The sequence below is a fragment of the Halichoeres trimaculatus genome, unplaced genomic scaffold (genome assembly GCF_033239565.1).
Source record: "Halichoeres trimaculatus isolate MK-OKI-2021-1 unplaced genomic scaffold, fHalTri1.1 fHalTri1_scaffold_22, whole genome shotgun sequence".
NCBI lineage: Eukaryota > Metazoa > Chordata > Actinopteri > Labriformes > Labridae > Halichoeres > Halichoeres trimaculatus.
The window spans coordinates 21,282,473-21,301,022 of record NW_027437200.1 but is presented as its reverse complement, the minus strand read 5'-3'; the positions used below and the strand labels follow the sequence as shown (position 1 = coordinate 21,301,022).

At 38.3% G+C, this 18,550-nt stretch overlaps 2 protein-coding genes across 3 annotated transcripts; both read left to right on the top strand.

The window, feature by feature from the left end:
- The first annotated feature begins 533 nt into the window (after positions 1–533).
- Positions 534–11,702, top strand: LOC141784528 (uncharacterized). Its single transcript, XM_074662367.1, has 24 exons — positions 534–709; positions 899–976; positions 2,214–2,279; positions 2,408–2,467; positions 2,756–2,830; positions 4,463–4,516; positions 4,614–5,414; positions 5,497–5,634; positions 5,727–5,819; positions 5,987–6,049; positions 8,227–8,286; positions 8,374–8,409; positions 8,481–8,546; positions 8,625–8,675; positions 8,757–8,825; positions 8,912–8,983; positions 9,067–9,174; positions 9,256–9,309; positions 9,404–9,469; positions 9,590–9,655; positions 9,743–9,793; positions 9,879–9,938; positions 10,376–10,435; positions 11,613–11,702. The coding sequence occupies exons 1-24, from the start codon at positions 689–691 to the stop codon at positions 11,700–11,702; spliced, it is 2,358 nt and encodes a 785-aa protein (XP_074518468.1). The 5' UTR covers positions 534–688.
- Positions 11,703–11,865: 163 nt separating this feature from the next.
- On the top strand, positions 11,866–18,251 carry LOC141811343 (uncharacterized). Of its 2 annotated transcripts, none has more exons than XM_074699367.1 (12): positions 11,866–11,984; positions 12,075–12,125; positions 12,212–12,307; positions 12,829–12,903; positions 12,993–13,094; positions 13,179–13,223; positions 13,312–13,386; positions 15,697–15,765; positions 15,886–15,925; positions 16,016–16,073; positions 16,185–16,530; positions 16,844–18,251. In XM_074699367.1, exons 1-12 carry the CDS (start codon positions 11,901–11,903, stop codon positions 17,246–17,248), a joined length of 1,446 nt encoding a protein of 481 aa, XP_074555468.1. In that variant the 5' UTR covers positions 11,866–11,900; the 3' UTR covers positions 17,249–18,251. The 2 variants fall into 2 exon arrangements, with proteins under 2 accessions (XP_074555468.1, XP_074555467.1); XM_074699366.1 differs by having other exon boundaries at positions 12,826–12,903; positions 16,844–18,249.
- The last annotated feature ends 299 nt before the right edge of the window (positions 18,252–18,550 follow it).

The following is an 18,550-nucleotide window of genomic DNA, read 5'->3' as shown; positions in this document are numbered from 1 at the left end:
AAAAGGAAAATGTCCTTTTTTGGTTTCCATACTTTTGTATACCGAATGCGAATATGTTTCTTTATGGACTTTATGGACATATATATTTTTGTTTCATTGTTGTAAAATGCATTTTTGCAGGTTTATGGTACTAAATTTATACGCTTTTATTTTGAAAATTGAGATTTTATTGGCCTTTTGCTGACATAAAAAATAAAAATTACTTTCGGGTTCTATCTGTTTTTGGTTTTAGTAGGTTTTTGATGCCATTTAAAAAACAAAAAAAGAAAAATATTGTTAGGCCTACCTTAATGATACTCTTTTTTTAACATTTATGTATTATTAGTACGTTTTTATCAATTATTTTACAAATTATGCAATTTTGTAATAATTAATTTATAATTATTTCTATAACGTCAGAAAAACAAAAAAAAATCTCCACTATCTATATCACTTTTTTGCCACAATATTTTCCAAAGGAATACATTCATCTTGAGAGCCTGTGCACTTTCAGCTTTTATTTTGAAGGCTGTCAAACCGGATGTTTGCGTTCGCTATCCGCAGGTGCATCAAACTTCAGTTAATTACAAACGTCTGTCACGTCAGTGCTGTAGATGCTCTGCGGCGTTTTGATGACAAAGGGAGTTTATCACAGACTTTATTGTGGGAATATTTTTAGATTTTAACTCATTAAGTTTTTTTTCTTACCATGAGAGGGGACACGGCTACGGTAAGCGTAACGTTTTTTTTTTTTTTTTTTTTTTTTTTTTTAAGTTTGATTAGACGAGAAATGTCCCATGGACAGCCGTTTTTCTTGTTTTTTTTTTTCTCCAAAAATAATTCTCTGTTATAAAGCGTGCTAACTTATATCCCTGAAAGTGTGTTGCGCTCACTGTGGTGTGATTTTAACCCGTGTTAGGAGAGCGAAACGGGTCCAGACGATCACAGAGAGGATGCATCTGCAGCAGGAGAGGCTTCATCTGGGGAGAGACGACCTGTGAGTTACTTTAATTTCTGTAAAACTTTCATGGAAAGAAGAGTCTGTTAAGTTTAGAGCTGTTAACAGCAGAAACTTTATTTTAGTGATGTTTGTTATTGTGATGACAAATACAAAAAACTACACAGGGGGCTGTTGTATTTTTTTTTTTCCAGTGAAAGATATCAAAATATCAATACCATTAAAAAAAAACAGCATCTGTTTTTTTTTTAATAGTGCGAGCCTTGGTGCAGTAATATGATTTACATTAGTATGTTTGGTTGAGGACAGCCAAGCCTTCAGTATCATGATGTCAGCTATACTAAATGTCTGTGGTGTCTGTGATTGACAGCTGTCATTGTTCCTGTACAGGGACCAAAGAAACTGCCAAGTCACCATCCAAAAAAAAAAAAAAGAAAAAAGAAAAAAGAAAAAAAAGGAAGGAGAATATTATTGAGATTAATTTTCATTTGTTTATTTATTTATTTATTTATTTTATTTTTTTTTTTATTGACCCAAAATACACAAATGATTTCAGCAACTTTTTTAAGTAGACTTTTTAGTAAACATACATTTTTTCATTTAAGAAAATACTCACAAAAAAAAACCAAATATGTCACAAGTCAGATTTTACTCAAACTGCAACTTCTAGGAAATTAGCATTAATTTTCCTAAAAAAAAATGTGTATGGATCGTTTCATGACAGCAGCAACTTTAAAAAGGGCTAAAATACAGCTTAAGTTGTTAAGTTGTAAATAAGTTAAGGGGGAGGATACGTTTTTTAAAACCCTTTTGAGCAGGTTTTTATTGAAACTTTTTATAATGATAATATAACTTTTTATAAATTATAAAAAAAGAGGTCTTTAAACTCATGTGTTATATATCATAAGTTTGGCAATATAGGGTTTATTTATACCAAGGCATCAAAAATACTACTAAATATGTATTTATATAAATATGTTTTTTAAGACATTTTATCTTTAGGGAAAATTACAGTTCTGGTAAAACTTGAGCAGTCAGTGTTTATTTTGTTAGATTTGGGGAAAAAAAATGAAAATATTTAATTAATTAATTTAAAATCAAGAAAAAAATTAATTAATTAATTTAAAATCAATAATTTGAAAAATAAATTAATTAAATATAATGAGTAAATGAATTAATTAATTTAATTTAAAATGAATGATTAAAGTGAATAAATATTTTCCATTCCTGTTGGATTTTACACCTGGCTGATGATTTGCTTGTGTTGTTTGTTTAGAGCATTGTGACCCTACAACAGATGCTCAAGAAAGTTTCCCAGAGCCCTTTCCAGAATCAGTACAAGGTGAGTGACTCCACTTTCCAGCTTTTAAATATACATTAAAAAACACAAACTTTGATTTGATACCTTGGTTATTTCCTTTTGAAAAGTTTATAATCTACATGTTCGTATTTTTCTTCCACTAACTGAAGACTCTTGTGTCATCATCCTCTGACTCCTCTGGATCACCTGCGAACGAGTCCGTCAGACAGGTGAGGAAGCATTTAAAGAAAAGTCTACGCTGAGAATCCTTAAGTGATACTTCACCAACGTGTTCTTAAGTGCACGACAAAGACACTCCCAGCAATTCTATTCACAAAGTTAAAAGCAAAGATCAGCAGCCACTATAGACGGGGTTGTGCAACAGTTTGTTTACATGTCTGACAGGTGACACATGACTTCCTTATCTCAGCGATTCACGACAGAAGAAAAGCATGAGGCACGTCGTCCCATGCTCTCTGTGTCCTCAGCATGTTGTTGTTGTTGTTTATTTGTTGCAGGATGGTGCGCTCTCAGGTGATCGTTCAGCTACTGGTCCAGACATGACCAACAATCAGAAACTGCACTTTGAACAGGTAAGTTCAGCATCGACAGAGAACAGGTACTCGTCTTGTTTTTTTCCTCGTGACACTATTATTCTCTGACTTGTTTTGATCTCAGAGGTACGATGTTATCTGCAGATCTGAACAATAGCTTGTTTGTGTTTGGCGTCCAACTATGTTGTTCTAGTAATTTCTTGCATTAGGTCATGAGTCTCGATCCATCAACAAGCAACTGCATTGTTTCACACCTTACACGCCAACTCTTTGAAGGTCCTTTTTCCTGTCTTTCCAATTTTATTTTGGTCTCAAACTATTTGAAAGAAGTAAAAACAAAATGAGTCAGCATTTACACCACTTGGCATTTCATCGTGTTGGTGTTGTTTAGAAAAAAGTTGATTAGGTATTTGGTATTGATCTCTCATGGCTTCTCCTACCACTGTTATGCTGACGACACTCAGCTTTTCTGGTCTTTTCCACCTGACGACATAACTGTCTCAGCTCGGATATCAGCGTTTCTGGCTCTTCATCAGGCTTACAAAACATTGACAAAAATGGCTCCTACCTAACTGGGGTCCCTCATCCAGGTCTACACTCCTTCTGGCCCACTACGCTCTGCTTGTGAAAGACGCCTGGTGCTCCCAGCCCAGTGCGGCTCCAAATCTCTAGCCAGACTATTTTTTCCTCTATTGTTTCCAAATGGTGAATGAAGTACCGAACTCTATATGACCCACAGAGTCCCTTTCTACTTTAAGAGATGTCTGAAGACTCATCTGTTCAGGGAACACTTAGGCCCTTAATCTGAGCCTTCTCCTCTTTGTCCTCAGGGGGAGAATGAGTCAGAGAGCCCCAGCCTCAGCTCTTAGTTGACGTATACTGTTGCAGCAATTAATTGTGGTTAGTTGGCTTGATAAGACCATCAAGGTATTTTTGACGTCCATTTGTCATTTTGTTTCAACAAGCTTGTTCTTGCCACTGAAGAGGGCACTAAGTTCCACCTGTTTTCGAGGGCACTTTGAACAAGTCTATTATGTTTTAATCGGCCAAACAAGAAGTTAAATTTATTTAATTTTAACCTTTATTTAACCGGATAAATCCCATTGAGATCGGGATCTAATTTACAAGGGCAACCTGGCCAAAAGGTCTTTATTGGTATCTGGCGTGTGCTGCGCAGCACACGTCAGATACCAATAAAGAATGAAAAATACGTTCAGGCATAAATTACATCCAAATAAATGTGTTTTGCCAAACCAAGAGGGTAATTTGGCAAACATTTGGCTCCCAAGAGGGCAGTTATTCTGATTTTTGACTTCCAGAGAGCTCTTAGGCACACTTTTCGGCTCCCAGTTGGGCACACATTTTTTTGTTGTTGTTGTTTTGGTTCCAAAAAAAGCCACTTAAGCACACATTTTGGATCCCAGGAGGTCACTTCAATGCATATTTGGCTGGTTTATTCTGTGTTTTGGCTCGCAGTGGGAACTTAAGCGTGTGTTTGGGCTCCCGAAATTTGCACATGTGCAAATGGCTCCAAAGAGGGCACTTCAGCATATTTCTCAACAATTAAGCCATTAGAGGGGACTGCTGCCCCCTGCTTTCCTTTGTGCACACACTGTCCAACTGAAATCTAACCTTTCGAACTTTCTTCATTTTCTGCGCTTGGATTCTCAGAATGGAGTCAATGGCGGTCCAACCAAGAGTAACCCCTTCTACACGTATTATTTGGTCGGTAAAAAGAACATCTGTTTTCAAGCTAAGCAAAGCACCAACAAGATACTCATTGGTACCAAACATGTTCCTAATAATCATCTTTTCTCTCCAGGAATCAGGCACCAAAGGTCATCTAAATGAGGACTTGCGGAAAACATCAGGAGAACCAGACTTGGCTGCCATCTTGATCCCTCCGCCTGAGTTCCAGAGTTCCCCTCTGGATCATGAAACTCAGGGTAAAACTGCAGGAAACAGAGCCAAACCTTTATCCACCAATGGCCACTTTCAGGATTTGACCCTGAACTCACCAGACTTATTTAAACCAACAAAAAAAAGCCCTGACGATGCTGAAGGCAACATTGACAAACCGTTCAAATCTCAACCCGTCACGGCAAACCCGTTTTACAATTCCACAACCAATAACGTTGATTTGTTTCAACCAGCACCAACCAGCACCAAGAAACCTGCCAACCAAGAGCAGAGTTTCCAAACTTCTGCTAAAGATATGGATGTATTTTCCCCGTCATCCACATTTGCAGTTGACCCATTCCCAAGCCCAATCACGAGGAATTTATTCCAAGACACTTCGGGTTTTAGTGACCCTTTTGGTACCACTCCTGCAAAACAACACGACCCTTTCCAGGATGTGTCTAATGGTACCCCAGACCTCTTCAAACCTCTTCCCTCTAAGACCAACGGTGTGTCGGAGCCTCAGATGGACATGGTATCATCACCAGACCTCTTCAAGGCAATGCCGTCAGATCAAGCCGAGTCCAACTCTTCTGACAGGCCTCAGGACATCGTCTTGATCACTCCAGGGGGATCTCAACACGACATTCTTCAGCCGTCTCCCTTCAGTCGGGCCAGGAACCTGTCCATGACACCCAGCCAGTCCCAAGCTCAAATGGCTCATGTATGTCGTTGGACAACATTTGATGACATGTACTTTTCTACTCTTCAGCACAGTTTACAATTTTTATACATCAATCTTGCAGGTGCAGACATTCAAACGTCCGCCAAAACCACTTCCTCGAATCAGACAACACAAGGCCGAAAAGCCACCCAGGCCAGAAAAGCCGCCAAGACCAGAAAAGCCACCCACTTCACCAAAGCCACCCCTGCCAACAAACCTCGTATGTGAAGTCACAGTTTAGTGAAATGTTTCTTGTTTGTAGACTTTCATTGACTACTGTGCTTTTAATTACTCTCTTTGAATTATTTCAAGACTGAGCCTGTGACACCTGTGCCAAAAACCTCTCCGAAACTTGCTTTCAAAGGACTCCCAAAACCTGTTATTCGCCGCAAACCAAAAACTCCGGTAGGCACTCTCATTAAATTCGACCTACTTTGGCTTTGGGTGTTAGTCATAATTTCAGATGTAGAGCAGCCGGCAGTTTCCTTGTTGCCTTGTTTTGTTTCTATAGCTGCAGGAAATGTATTGTATAACAAATAAGTTTCACAAAGTGATGTTTTTCTCTTTTACAGGAAAGTAAATTGGTAGAGTCTGACAACTATGTTATGTTTGAGGACGTCTTGCTTATTGGACAGGTGGGTTTTGATTGATTTGGATGGTTTTCACAGTTTATTACAAAATGCGGAAATTAGTTTAGAAAATGTCCTTCAGAGATGGACATGGTGGACAGTAGGGTGAGTGGGTAGGCTGACTATTACAAGAGAAACAAGGACGTAAATTACAAGCAAATTTAAAGGCTTTCTGTCATAGACTTTCATGGTTTATACATCGCCCAATAACTTGGCAAAGATGGCCCAAAAACAGGAACTGGTCATGTGGGTGGTTTGCGTAGTTAGTTCAACATGTTGGACTACCACACATACAGTGCCTATCATAAGTATTCACCCCCTGGGATGTTTTACCCTCTTAGTGCATTCATAAATCAATCATGGTCAATAAAATTTGGCTTTTTTAACACAAAAAATTTATTGGAAAAAACTCTTTAATGTCAAAGTGAAAACAGATTTCTACAAAATAATGTCAATGAAATAAAAATATATAAAGAAATATAATTGTTTGCATAATTATTCACCCCCTTCAAGTCAGTATTTTGTAGATGCACCATTGGATGCAAGTCTTGTACATCTGCCCAAAGCAGTTTTGCTCCATTCTTCTTTGCAAAACTGCTCAGGCTCTGTCAGTTTGCGCTGGGTATCAGCGTGAACAGCCCTTTTCAAGTCCAGCCACCAATTCTCTATATATAGGGTTAAGGTCTGGGCTTTGACTTGCCACTCCAGAACATTTACCTGGTCCTTTTCAACCATACCTGTGTAGCTTTTGCTGTATGCTTTGGACCATTGTCTTGCTGGAAAATAAATCTTCTCCCAAGCCGTAGTTCTCTTGTTCTCCAGGATTTTGGTGCATTTTGCAGCATTCATTGTGCCCCCAAACTCCACACTGCAAAAAACTGAAATCTTATCAAGTGTTTTTGTCTTTTTTTAAGTAAAAATTGTCTTATTATACTCTATATGAGCCACTTTCAACTTATCAATCCAGAAAAAGTGTCTTGTTTCAATTTATCAGAGTACAAAAATGAGGTTTTAATCGCTTGTAACCAGCAAAAAAATCTGCCAATGGAACAAGAAAAAATTGCTTGAAAATTTCGTTGAGACTAGAACAATGTCTTAATACAAGTAACTTTTCTCTTGTTCCACAGATTTTTTTTCTGGTTACAAGCAATTCAGACCTCATTTTTGTCCTTAATTAACTTTAAACAAGACATTTTTCTGGATTGGTCATGTGAATTTGGCTCGTATTGAGTCTAAAAAAAAATTTTCTAATGAAAATAAGACAAAAACACTTGATAAGATTTCACTTTTTGCAGTGTGCAAGCATTCCAGGTCCGGCTGCTGAGAAACATCCCCACAGCATGATGCTACCACCGCCATGCTTCACAGTGGGGACGGTGTGTTTTTGGTGATGTGCAGTGTTTGTTTTTTTGTCTGATGGCCAAAAAGCTCAATTTTGGTCTCATCAGACCAAAGAATCTTCTTCAACTTGACCATAGAGTCCTCCACGTGGTTTTTAGCAAACTCCAGCCGAGATCTAATATAAATTGTCTTAAACAGTGGCTTTCTCATTGCCACCTCTCATAAAGCTTTGACCGGTGAGGAACCCGGGCAGAAGTTGCTATATGCACAGTCTCTCCTACTCCTTTAGAGTAGTCGTAGGGGTCTTGCTACTTGCTATTTTCACAGTCACTCAGTTTACAAAGACGGCCTGATCTCGGCAGATTCACAAAAGTGGATATTCCTCTCATTTCTCGATTATTGATTTCACCAAACTTCGGGCGATGTTCAATGCCTTGGAAATTTTTCTGTATCCATCCCCTGAATTGTATTTCTCAATAACTCTTTCCCTGAGTTGCTTGAAACACACCCATACCACTCAGGTGATCTTCATTTCACTTATTGTGAGACTATTGGCAACAATTTAATGGACCTCTATTGAATTAGACCATTTAAATAAAAAGGGGGTGAATAATTATGCAAACAATTATATTTCTTTATATATTTTTATCTCATTAACATTACTTTGTAGAAATCTGTTTTCACTTTGACATTAAAGAGTTTTTTTCAATAAATTTTTGTGTCAAAAAAGCGAGCCAAAAAGAGGGTAAAACATCCAAGGGGGTGAATACTTATGATAGGCATTGTACCTTTGAAAAGGTACGGCAATGTCTAAAAGTTTCCTTTGCGTTTCACTCAAACAGGAAAAGTGTGTTGAAGACTGGCCTGAAGACAGCCCTGAGCTCGACCCAGAGTTCAAACCAGTAAGAAGCGTTCCTGATTTTATGTCAAATTTACACCCTGTCCAAGGCTGTTAAGGGAATAACTCATGTTTTTCTTTTCTTCCCAAGTCTGGAACACTGAGACTCCGACGAGAATCCTATAAAGTAAGTATGAAGTTATTCCTGTTTGTTTGGAAGCAACACATGAGGCGAACAAAGGTTTCCTTGTCTCTCAGATCAATCAGGGGGAATCTGATGGAGGAAGTGGCGATGATCAGGACGGCACCGGGAGTCAAGAGAAGGTAAAACCTGACAGTCGTATTTTTGATTGATACCCATGAAATTCTTTAGATTCTGGTCTAACACAAGTCTTTTTGCAGAAGAAGGAGCGGAAACACAGAATGTCACTAATGTCCAGAAGGGGGTCGAAGGTAAACAGTTCTAAAGAAACGACAAGTGCAGTGTTGTGATTGGGTGTTTGTCTTACTCAAGCACTGATTTTCACTTTGTAGGAGAAGTATCTTGATGATACCAAAGAAGGAAAGAGTAGGACACTACCCAGCTCACGGAAATCCTCGAAGGTAAGAATCAAGTCTTTAATCTCTAAGTGTGCAACATGATTCTACTGTTTGTATCTTTGGGATGTGAATGAAAGCGTCTTTTCCAGGATTACATCTCCGAGTGGAACGTGTCACCTGGGGAAAATGAAGACGTGGAACAGTCCTGGGTGGACTACAAGGTACGATAGACTTTACAAAACATCTGTTAAACAAATATTGAACGTTACGACTGAACCGGCTGACGTCTTATTTGTGTAAACAGAAGAAACAAGTGAAGACCAAAGTCAACCATCTACTGAGGCGAGCATCTACGAATTCCTCGGTGCCTGATGGGAAACACGTGAACGGATTTTTACCCCAAGAAACAAAGGTACTCAATCATGAAGGCATCAAGTAAGTCTTACTCAAACAGCAGATTTATTAACTTTTTAAAAATGTGATTTCACAAAAGGATGACGCTAAAGGGGTCAGCAAGAAGAACTCCATCATACGCAGATGGTCCGAGGTAAAGTTCCCACTGTTTCTGACTGATTATCAAACTTTCATCACTCACTCAAAGACGGGGAGTACTACTGTCTACTGTCTTTCATTTTCTACAGGGGACTGTTTTGGACGGCAGCACCGGTGAGGAAGAGGATGCTGGAGGTGAAGCCCAGCATGGAGAGGTTGGACCACTTCTTCATAATGAGTTTTTGAGTTAAAATCAGTTGTACACTTCTACTTCAAAGTAGAGGAATGAATAATGCAACATTCCCTGATTGAAGCAGTTGAACTTTTCTCTACAGAAGAAGAAAAAGAAAATGAAAATCAAGTTTGTGCCTCACAGAGGATTTGCCATCATGGTAGAAAAGGTAGGAGGAAAATAGATTTTTCTGTTTGGTATCTCTAAAGTGATTTGTTGATTCTTCTTAACCCATCATTTTAAACCCTTTCTCTAGAGCGATGACCTGAAGGGGGCGCATGGGAACACATCTCGCAAAGGCTCAAAGGTGGGATTAGCTATTTTGCGTGTTGTAATTTTGGTAGATTAAGATTTCCGAGGAGAGTGTAACAGTTTGAAATGTCTTCCCACAGGACAAATCCCAAGATGAGGTTTTGGGTGCTTATGGGTACACAGCTCGAAAGAAGTCCCAGGTAACCGTCTGCTGGTCTAGTTAGCTTAACTTCACTTCTTTGGACAATAGCTTGTGCTGATTGAGTTCTTTGAGCTAGTTTTGGTACTTGGCTAGTTTTTTGTTTGTTTTTTTCAGTGACTTAACGCTTTGTTAAGTTAGCTTAGCATCATGGTTTTTGACGTCTTTTGGAAGTGGATGTTGAAAGTTTTTTCATTTGGTGGCAGAAACATGAAAAATATGGCAAAAGGTCACATTACAGACTTTATTTTGAAGAACATTGGGGAAAAAATAATTCTTCGACTAAATTGGTGATGCTAGCTTGGGTTACTGCTAGCATGTGATCACCATTAATGACAGCTTCTAAGGCTCCTAAGGTCTTGACTTGCCTCCATTCGTCTTTCTTTTTTGAAACATAAGACATGTCTCGGAGTAACATTTTTAATGTTTTCCCCTCAGGACAAATCACAAGATGAGTCTTTGGGTGCTTATGGATACACGGCTCGTAAGAAGTCCCAGGTAATTGCCCCCTGCTGTCTGGTTAGCTTAAACTCTTGGTTAATGAGTTTTTCTTATTTCTGTTTAATATTTTGTTGTTTGATGGTTTTCTTTGAATCATTCTTTACAGTTAGATGTTTTCTGGGTTTTTTTTGTTTGTTTTGCTCAGTGAGTTAAGCCACATTTCCACCAAGCAGACCCGGTTCGGTTAGTCCCGGTTCGGTTAGTCCCGGTACGGCGCGCATTTTGTGGCATTTCCCCTGACTTATCCTCAGACAGATCCCCATATAACCAGGACGAGCCATCCCACTTTTTGGGACCCTTTCGTATGGGTGCCAGACTGAACCGATCCACTCTCAGAAAGTGGAGCTACAACACTGCAGACTGTTGATTGGTCGAAAGAATCGTCACTTACCCCGACAGCGGCTGCATTTCGACTTCTCTGAAACAAAGCTTGATTGTTCTTTGTATTAAAGATCTACATGCCAATCACAGAGAGGACGAAATGTCTTCCATCTATGCTCTTTGTTGACTGTGTCGCGTTTTTCTTCTTCATTGGATTTATTAGCGGGTAAACTGTGTCGCGCTGCTATGGCATCCCACTATTGTTTAACAGCTGCGGGATCAGGCTTAACTGTACCAAACAATGCCAAACTGCACTGAACCAAACTGGACTGCTTGGTGGAAACATGGCTTCTGTTTAGCACCATGTGCTCTTTAAACTTCCTGTTGGGATGTTGGAGCTGTTTTCAGTCGGTGGCAGATGTATAAATAAAGAAGCTGTGGTAAAAAGTCTTATTACAGATTTTATTGCAAAGAGCATTGGTGTCATTTGGAACTGTTATTAATTTTTCTTTTGTAAAACCACTGCTCGTTCTTTGGAGGGACGACATTTCTTTAAGTTGTTTTCATTGTTATCCAAAGATCTGTACAACATATAGGCATGTTTGTGTTTGGCAGTTGGTCTAACTTCTTCTAGTTTTACGTCATGGATCTAAAGTGAACAACTGGCATCTAGTGAGGCGTTTCTTTAACTGCTAGATCTGGTGTTTTAAAAAGTCCTTTCAAATTTCGCTTCAGTCTCTTTTTGAAAAATGTGGAAAAAAATGTAGTTGTTTTAAATCTGAAGACAATAGCTTGAAAACAATTGAGTTTCTTCAACATGTCAGACATAATGTATAATTTTCTTTCTTCCTAGGCTGATGCTTTTGAAAATACAGAAGAGAGTAAAAGCCAAGGTCTCCAATCAGCTTGCATGGTGGGATTTTTCATTAAAAACATTTCATAATATGTTATGTACAGCTAACATTTAGCGACATGTTTTTGAATGAGACTGTACTGTAGTTGGGGTTTGCAGGGTAACTCATAATATGATACATAGTCTGTTGTTGTGAAAAATCAAATTTGCAAGTTTCTGGCTAGCTCCAAAAAACAGTCAAAAGCAAAGTAAGGAAAGTTGTTTTTATTTGTGACCTAGGCTGATTATATGGAGGATGAAGAGTTGGCCCTTCGCTTATCTGCTGAGCTCAACGGAGACGTGGACCCATACGAAGTGGAAGACGTCAAACCTGTAACTCCTTTGTTACCCATAATACAAAAATTCTCACACAGAAAAATGCACCTTGTTGTCACTAAATGTTTAATTATCCTTCATTAACAGAAGAAATCAACAAAGATGAAACTCTTGCACGCAGTCCGTCGAAGCTCCAAGGTGAATCTTTTCTTCTGTGAATATTCAGGGTTATCAAAGAAACTATTCTGCTAAACTGAAGTTTAAAATGTTGTTTTTCTATGAAGGAGGACATGCTTGATGACATCAGTCCTCAGAAAAAGAAAAACAGCTTCTCAGCCGAGGAGTTGGATGAGGACGAGCTGAACGGAATGGATAAAGTGGTAATTTCAGGCTATGAAAACAGATACACCCTGTTACGCAACGAAAAGACAGGAGACGATCCTTCTGACAGACAATGGAGAAAGTTTTCAAAGCTGCTGATTGTAAAGTAGATAATCCTCTCTGTGCTGCCTGAGCAGAAGAGTCGACTCTTCCGTTAACGTGGGAAGAAGCTGAAAATAGAGCATAAACACCATCTGAGTAGTTTTTTGTATTCTAACAATGGTTTAACTTCCAACCACAAGAAATGAAGTCGCTCCAGAAGTGTAAAATAAATTGCAGATCCTTAAGTGTCCACTAGAGGCTGGCTCTGGAAAAAACAGAAACCAAACAGATTCAGAGATGATATTTTTATATAAGTCACACAGCTCAAGGCTCAAGAATTTCCAACGTGGCTACCAACGATGATATGCTTCAAAACACCATATCAGATACAGATGGGTGATGTCACAGATAGCACCACCAATTATTATACAGCCTATTTTTCTAAACCAAGTCTACTTTTTGTTTCCTTTGTCAGAAGAAGTCCAAAAACAAACCTCCCGTACCCATCCCACGCAAATCAAAGATGTCAAACGGACACATACCTCCAGCTAATGTAAGCTCTCCGTACGAATTCTTTCAGTTGCATTATCCAGGATGATGTTTTTCTCTTTGATTTAACCCTTGTTTTCTTTTTTTCATCAGGGTGCCTACGATGACGATGACTTTAACGGAGCAGGAGAAGACTTCCTGGGTCCTGAGGACATGCACTTCAGCGACCAAGAGGAGCCAGACATGTGCAAACCGGTATCTATGTCCATCAGCTTTCATGGCCTTACTTTGAGACTGCCGTGCTAAATATATAACCAAACATTTTATTCTTGCTAACAGAAGAAGTCATCAAAACTTAAAGTCTTCAAGAAGTCCAAGGCTAAGGTGAATCCATGTGGCCAAACTTATTGCGATTAAAGCCACAAGAAAAGGTTAAAACATGATTTAAAACCTTTTCATCTTGTCTTGTTAGAGAAAAGCAATGAATCTGGAGTGTGAAGATCCACCAGGAGCTACGTCTGGTGACTTCCTGTCAGAGGCAGCGAGGGTGAGTCAACGTACTCGGCCCACATTTGGCATCAAACACAGATTCTTTCATCCGTATCGAATCAGAGCATCTTTAATCTTCTGTTCACCTTTGTCTCCTTTGGCTCAGATTGGTTAGCATGATTGTCCTAAAAAAATGACCCAGATTTTACAGTTAAATAAGCAACGCCTCTTGTTTGTTTATGTAAACAACTATGCGACTGGCACTAGCTGTGAAGCTGCGTATTATGTTGGCGAACTTGATTCCTGACTTTTATAGGAGGAACATTTTTGGTTTCAGGTTTCCAGTAAGTCAAAGTCAGAGCCTTGATATGTTTCCTGTGCCCATATCCGATATATGTTTTTGACCATCTCAAAATATACCAATGGTCCCTTCAATAGACTTTATATCTGAAAACAAATCCTGTTTCACACGATCGGTACAACTTACCATGTGTCTTTCTGGTTCACTACCAAATTTGTAAAGCAGTGACTCATGGTTGTGAGCTGTTTTCCCAGGTTGGACGACCATCTCTGGTGACCCGTAGACTGATAGATTGGTAGACCTTCATTTACAAGCCTATCTATCTGTGCGTTTCTATTACATAGAAAACTGTTGGACGGTATTTACTTCGCTCCAAAGGCATTTTCATGATCTCCATATTTGAAAGTTTTGCACCCTTGACCTGGAACTTATTACAGAATATCTTGAAACCAAGAGGCAACATCCGGTCAGTAAAAATGAAGCCTATGCAGAAGTGCTTAAAGTACAGTGTGAATTTTTTTTCTACCTCTGCGGTTTAGAAGTTATTAGGACCGTTTAATTTTCCAATCGGAGGCACAGTTCAGGTCACGCAACCCGCCGCAATGTCACGGTTTTAGGAACAGACGGGTGACATCGTGAAGCTTCGTCCATGTTTTATACAGTCTATGCTTGAAACTCTAAGAGATGGCGTCCAGTGTTTATTCAGGAAAATTATGATGAGAAATACGGGCTCCAGTAATTTATAGATGATAAAACTGACAAACCTAAGTCTCGTTTTCGTTAACAATATTGGCCACGCAATTCCCCCAGCCATGTCTAATTTGTCAAAATACACACAGTTCATTCCAATAACAGGAATCTCTGAACTGCAATAATGAATAAACTAAAAGGGGACATTTTTTAATTAAGAGCAAAGATACAGTTAATGGTGAAAAAAAAATTGACTTAAAATTTTTTGAACTTTCAGCAACTAAAACTACAACGATCAAAAGACTAAAATATGACAAAAACTATAATGATTAAAAAAAAACGAAAATATGACTAAATTTATTTATTAATCTTTTTTAAATTTATTCATTAATAATAATAATCATTAATATTTTATATTGTATTATTTACGATCAAAAAGAATAAAATATGCCTAAAACCAAACGATAAATTTCTATTAAATTTATTTATTAAATTTGTTATACATCGTACTATTTGTGATCAAAAAGAGTAAAATATGACTAAAACTGTAACAATCAAAAGGCTAAAATATGACTAAATTTATTTATTAATTTTTATTAAATTTATTTATCAAATTTATTATATATCGTATTATTTATGATCAAAAAGAATCAAATATGACCAAAACCAAACAATAAATTGCTATTAAATTTATTTATTGAATTTATTATATATTGTACTATTTGTGATAAAAAAGACTAAAATATGACTAAAACTATAACGATCAAAAGACTAAAATATGACTAAATATGACTAATACTAGCAGGTGTTTTGGATGAAAGAATATGACCAAGTCTAAAAAGCTGTTAAAACTTACTCTGCTTGTGTCACAAACCAAAAACCTTGAAACAAACTCTTAAACCTGAAAAAAATTGCTTTTGTCAACTTTACTTTTGTTCCCTGGTCTGTAACTTTGTGCTCTTTTCCTGCTGCCTACTTTGACCAAGTCTCCATTAAAAACTGGACTTTTAATCACAATGCAACCAACCTGTTTTAATATAGGTTGAATTAATATAACTCTTCTCTTATGAACAACAGCGTCACTTTCACACGCTGCTTTTTGTTTACTTCCACCTACAGTTGAGAAACTATCATGAAATGTTGTTTTCCACTGCTAGCTTAGTTATCTCTTGTTTTGTTCCTGATGGAACACATTCCTTCGACATGTGACCGAGCCGGTTCAGCCGCATAGCTACCACACGAGTCACAGCACCAGCTAGTGCTGAGAACTCTGGGAATCTATAAAAGGCTCAGCCTAAGAAAAGCCAGGTTTTGATGACTAATGTGTTTGAATGCCACAAAGACCTGTTGACGTATGCCCTGGTCTATTTTTGTCAGGCGGAGTGGCTGGCGGCTCAGATGGATGAGCGAGCTTTGGAAGGTTTTGAAGACGGGGATGAGGAAGGGGTCAGTCCTTTTTTAAACTGGTTAAACTGAAACATTACACTTCACAAATATGATGTTCAAGTATAAAAATTATTTGTGCCAAAAAAGGAAGAACTCAAGCTTTGTTTTGTTTTGTCACAGGACACTGACAGTTTGATGGAGTGGTGGAACACGGTGGAACGTGAGTCACACTCAGATTGAAACATGATATAAGGAAATAAATAGATTTTTATCAAACGTGGTCCAATACTATAATCTGACTCTGTTTTAGAATGGGACGAGGTGCCATCAGACGAAGAGGACAAAGTCTTAAAGGAAGATGAGTCCAAGTAGGGTCAACGTACTTTGATTAAGTCAGACTTTTATGCTTTTCGGATAGATGATTGTAGATCTGAAACACTTGGCTCAATTACCGGACTCTCCCTTTGAAACATCCCCAGGTCATTCAGCATCTTGGCGGACAAGGTCCACCGCGGCCTCCGAGTCTACAACAAAGTCTTCACAGAGCGAGCCGAGGTCCTCTGGCAGTCGGTCATCACTCTCCACGCCATCGCTGACGACATCAGCACCTTCCACCACAAGGCGAAGATTGCCGGGATCACCGGCGGCACCACGACGGCTGTGGGTGGCGTAGCAGCCATCGCTGGTTTGGCTCTGGCACCCATCACTTTTGGGGCGTCTCTTGTGATAACTGCTGTTGGCGTTGGAGTGGCGACAGCTGGGGGGATCACGTCGGCTTCTGCTGCCATTTCTGACAACGTCAACAACATGCACGACCGCAAGAAGGTAAGAAGGATTTGACGCAAGAAGGATTTGACGTCCATACCTTTTTCAAAGAGGAGTATGACGACAAAGGCAGTCTTTTGGTCTGTTTTAGCCAAACCCTTGCCAATCAAGCTATTCCTCTGTGTGATCCTGTTTTAGAATTTAATGAAGGTTTTTTTTGTTGCGAATATTTGTTTTCATTGGCAACTACAACTTCTTTACTTACCACTATTGCCATTTGAAGTAAAGATGCTCTGAATTGTTAAAACTAAGACATCAGAAACCTGGTCACTTCTTCCAAGCCTAACCCAAGTCTTTCTTCCTTCACCCCCAGGTGGAAATGGTGTTGGAAGACTATGAAACCCATCTTCAGGACATCTCCAAGATCCTCCACTTCGTCAACCAAGGCTTGTACAAACTCCGTGGCCATCCCTTCCTCCGCTCGGGCACCCAGCACTACTCGAAGGACTGGGAGATCCGCAGAGCCGTCCAGATGATCAGCCTAGTCGACTCCCCCGTCATGCGAGCCACTGAGATCACAGACGAGGCCATCAATGCGGTTGAGGGACTCTTCGGAGGCATGGACAAGTACTTCGTCAAGGACTCCAGAGAGCTGAAGAAGGGGTGCAAGAAGGAGGTGGTGGCTCAGATAAAGGAGGTGGCAAATGTGCTGAATGACGGGATTGTGGAGCTGAATGCAATCAGAGAGGAGTTACAGGATGCTACTGGAAGTTTGTGAGAGCAGCCTGTGTGGTGACACTTTAACATTCACAGCTCAACGACTCCCTCTAGTGGATTTAGAAGGGAAATGTTGTGTCAAAGGAAATGATGGCCTCTGAATGTCAGTTAAAGACAAAATACAGGTGTAGAAGGCAGAATATTTCCAAAAACATACTGTAAAAACAATCCCAGAGTGGTAAGAAGTTTAAAATGTTTTATTTATATTCAGGGTAAATCAGTAAGTCATTAAAAATTCAAAATAATTAATAAAAAATAGGCAAAATAAGTCACTATAAACCAATCTTGTTTAATCTTATTTTTACTATTTTGTAAGAAGTTCACTGTACTTTTTGCACCATTGGCACTATTTTCTGGGTAAAACATTTAAAAATTATGTGTTTCCATATATCTGTAATTGAAGATTTGTTACACCTTTTGGGCACAGCATAAAAAAAAAGATTTGAGAAAAGAATTCAAAAAGATACACTGTTGTTCAGGAAAATCTTTAAGGAAACACTAAAAGTTGAAACTCACTGCACAAATTTGTCCAAATATTTGGTGTAGCCTCGGGACCCTTTTTTTTTGTAAATAGTTGCTTCTGCTCACATGACCTTTGAAGTATATCCTGTTATTTTTGATTTCTCTCTAGAAGCTACAGATGAAGGTGTTTCACATTCACAGAAAAATGCACAGAGTTGTTTTATTTTCCTAATCAACAATTGATGAAGCAATGAAATGTTTAAAAGTTATTGTTGAACTGTAGGATATATTTTTTGTCAGATACAAATACTTCAAAACTTGATTAAACATCCCTTTTTAGGATCCATTAGCATTGTATTTAAACATTAAAGGCTGTACTGCTCTTTATAAAATCACAGTTGTAAAATGTTGAAAATTATACTATAATACTTTTTTCCATCCATGTAAATGTTTTTATGCAGAAACCATCATAAACTTTTTAAACCTATTGTCAGAAAAACTATTATTTGTTAATATGTTGTAAATAAGAGAGATTTCTATAGCGTTATATCAACATTGTCAATGTCCTGGATGCTGAAATGTATAATTCAATGTTAATCTGTGAATAAAGATTATATGTAAACGATACCTTGGCATTCATTTAAATTGAAGACTACTACATTAACAATACATACCGAAAGGTACTGTAAATTAATTTACAAAATTGAATTTAATCTCAACTGAATCTGTAATCTATGAAACCAGAAATTGTGAATTATTTTTGAGCCTTAAATTTTCTTACAAAATTTTACATTAAACAACATAAAACCCTAATGAAACTACATCTAAATAAAGCAGAGTT